Source organism: Eufriesea mexicana, unplaced genomic scaffold (assembly GCF_001483705.2).
Source record: "Eufriesea mexicana isolate 0111107269 unplaced genomic scaffold, ASM148370v2 scaffold562, whole genome shotgun sequence".
In the NCBI taxonomy this organism is placed as follows: Eukaryota; Metazoa; Arthropoda; class Insecta; order Hymenoptera; family Apidae; genus Eufriesea; species Eufriesea mexicana.
In genome coordinates this window covers 180547-182323 of record NW_016908714.1, presented here as the reverse complement: position 1 = coordinate 182323, position 1777 = coordinate 180547, and the positions used below count along the sequence as shown (strand labels likewise).

The window sequence follows — 1777 nt, the reverse complement described above, 5'->3', positions numbered from 1 at the left end:
CGTCGTCCTCGATGTCTGTCAATCGATTCTCCGAAATGTCCAGTATCCGTAGAAGAGGGTAACTGTCCAAGTCTCCGCCGCGAATGGTGGTCAACTTATTACCGGCTAGTCTGAGCGCCCTAACCGATCTCGTTAGCGCGGCTGGGACCCTTGCCAGGCCGGTACGAGACGCGTCCACGGTCTCCAAGCGTCTACCGGTGCCCAGAAGCAGCGAGACGTCTCTTTCTTTCAGAGGATTCTCCGCGAGTTTTAGTATCGATAATCCTGGAAGCGGTTGCAAAGTTCCGGAAGCCGCTCGCGCTAAACCGTTCCTCGAGACGTCTAGCTCCCTGAGTCTGTCGAGACTCTCGAACCACCTGGCACCCAAAACTTGCAGCTGGTTCCCACTCAGGTCCAACTTTTGCAACGAATAGAGCGGTGTCAACGCGCTATCTGGCAAATCCGCCAGCCTGTTGTCCGATAAATCGAGAAACTCCAACCGGTCCAATCCTCGGAACGCGTCCTCGTGCACATTGGATATCGCGTTCCTACGCAAACTCAACCTCACCAATCCCGCAAGCGTCCTAAAAGCCCCAGCACTCACGTCTGTCAGCGAGTTATCAGACAAGTCGAAACGCGTCAGCTCGCTCATATTCATCACACGGCCTACTATCACATCGTTCAATCGTGTCAGATTGTTGCATGACAGGTTCAACGCTCTCACGCGTTCCAAGCCGTGCCACGACACGTTCAAGAACACCAACGAACAGTTCGTCACGGATAATTCGTCGAGGTAGGGTAAAACGGTCGAGTTGCCGAGGTCCAACTCGTCCAGCGTATCGTTAACGTTGAACTCGTTCAACGTACCGATCACCCCGAAATCGTTCAGCGAATCGCTCGCGTCCAGTTCCTCGAAGAAACCGATCACTTCGTACTCGTCCGCACCGTCCACGGTCAGACTGCCAGTTTTAATCGGCAATTCCGACAAACCTGGCGCACGACCACGACACTTCACATGTACAAAAGCCGGCTGCTCCCCGTCGACGGCACTCTGATGACACTCGCATAAATCTGGACACGCGGAGCCGCTCGCCATCAAGGCGAGCAGCATGAACGGAAGCCACATCGCTTCCAATACGGCGTCTTCACATCTCGATCCGCCGATTGATCCTCGAATTACTCGTCGAACCGACGACGACAGCACGGCCCGATTCAGTCGCGAGTAAGCACAGGCACGTCCGGTAGCTCATCGACGGCAGATTTGACGCGCGACACGTCCTCGAACGGAGGTGATAGATGCCGCCAAAACTTACGCGTATACACGAATGCCAGAGCGCGAGTAGACTATCAGCCGCGTCAGACGTGATGTCCATACGAAGGACTGACAAACACTGCGGCGCCCGACTCCTAGCTGCACCCGCCTCTCTCCTCTTCGCCACCATCCTCTTCCACCCCTTTCCACCTCTCTTTCTCTCCCTTCAGCCTCCAAGCCGGCTGTGTGCCGCCACCTACAACCCTCCACCCTTCTCCCGTGTCTTCTCTCTCACGCACCCCGCTTTTCTCCCTTTCTCCTTCCCTCCCACCTATTCCTATGCAAGCTCTATAGATGTATACCTCTACCACCACCGGTCGCCGTCGCTTTTGCTCTCGAACTCGATAAGGGGCGCGAGCGCGCTTGCGTCCTCTGACAGAGTACTGACGAGTAGAGCCGGTATCCTGCGATTTCACCAACTACCGCCGTTGACGACTAGCTGCTTCGCTCACTGACTCACCGACTCGTCCCGACTTTCTTAAACTC

General features: G+C 55.7%; 1 protein-coding gene across 1 annotated transcript in view; it reads right to left on the bottom strand.

Moving 5' to 3' along the window:
• Positions 1–1232, bottom strand: part of LOC108545774 (insulin-like growth factor-binding protein complex acid labile subunit) — a 3253-nt gene extending 2021 nt beyond the window's left edge. The window contains exon 1 of the mRNA XM_017897556.1: positions 1–1232. This exon is cut by the window's left edge and continues 2021 nt beyond it. Within this exon, the coding sequence (XP_017753045.1) occupies positions 1–1105 (1105 nt within the window). The 5' untranslated portion in view covers positions 1106–1232.
• Between the last annotated feature and the right edge of the window lie 545 nt (positions 1233–1777).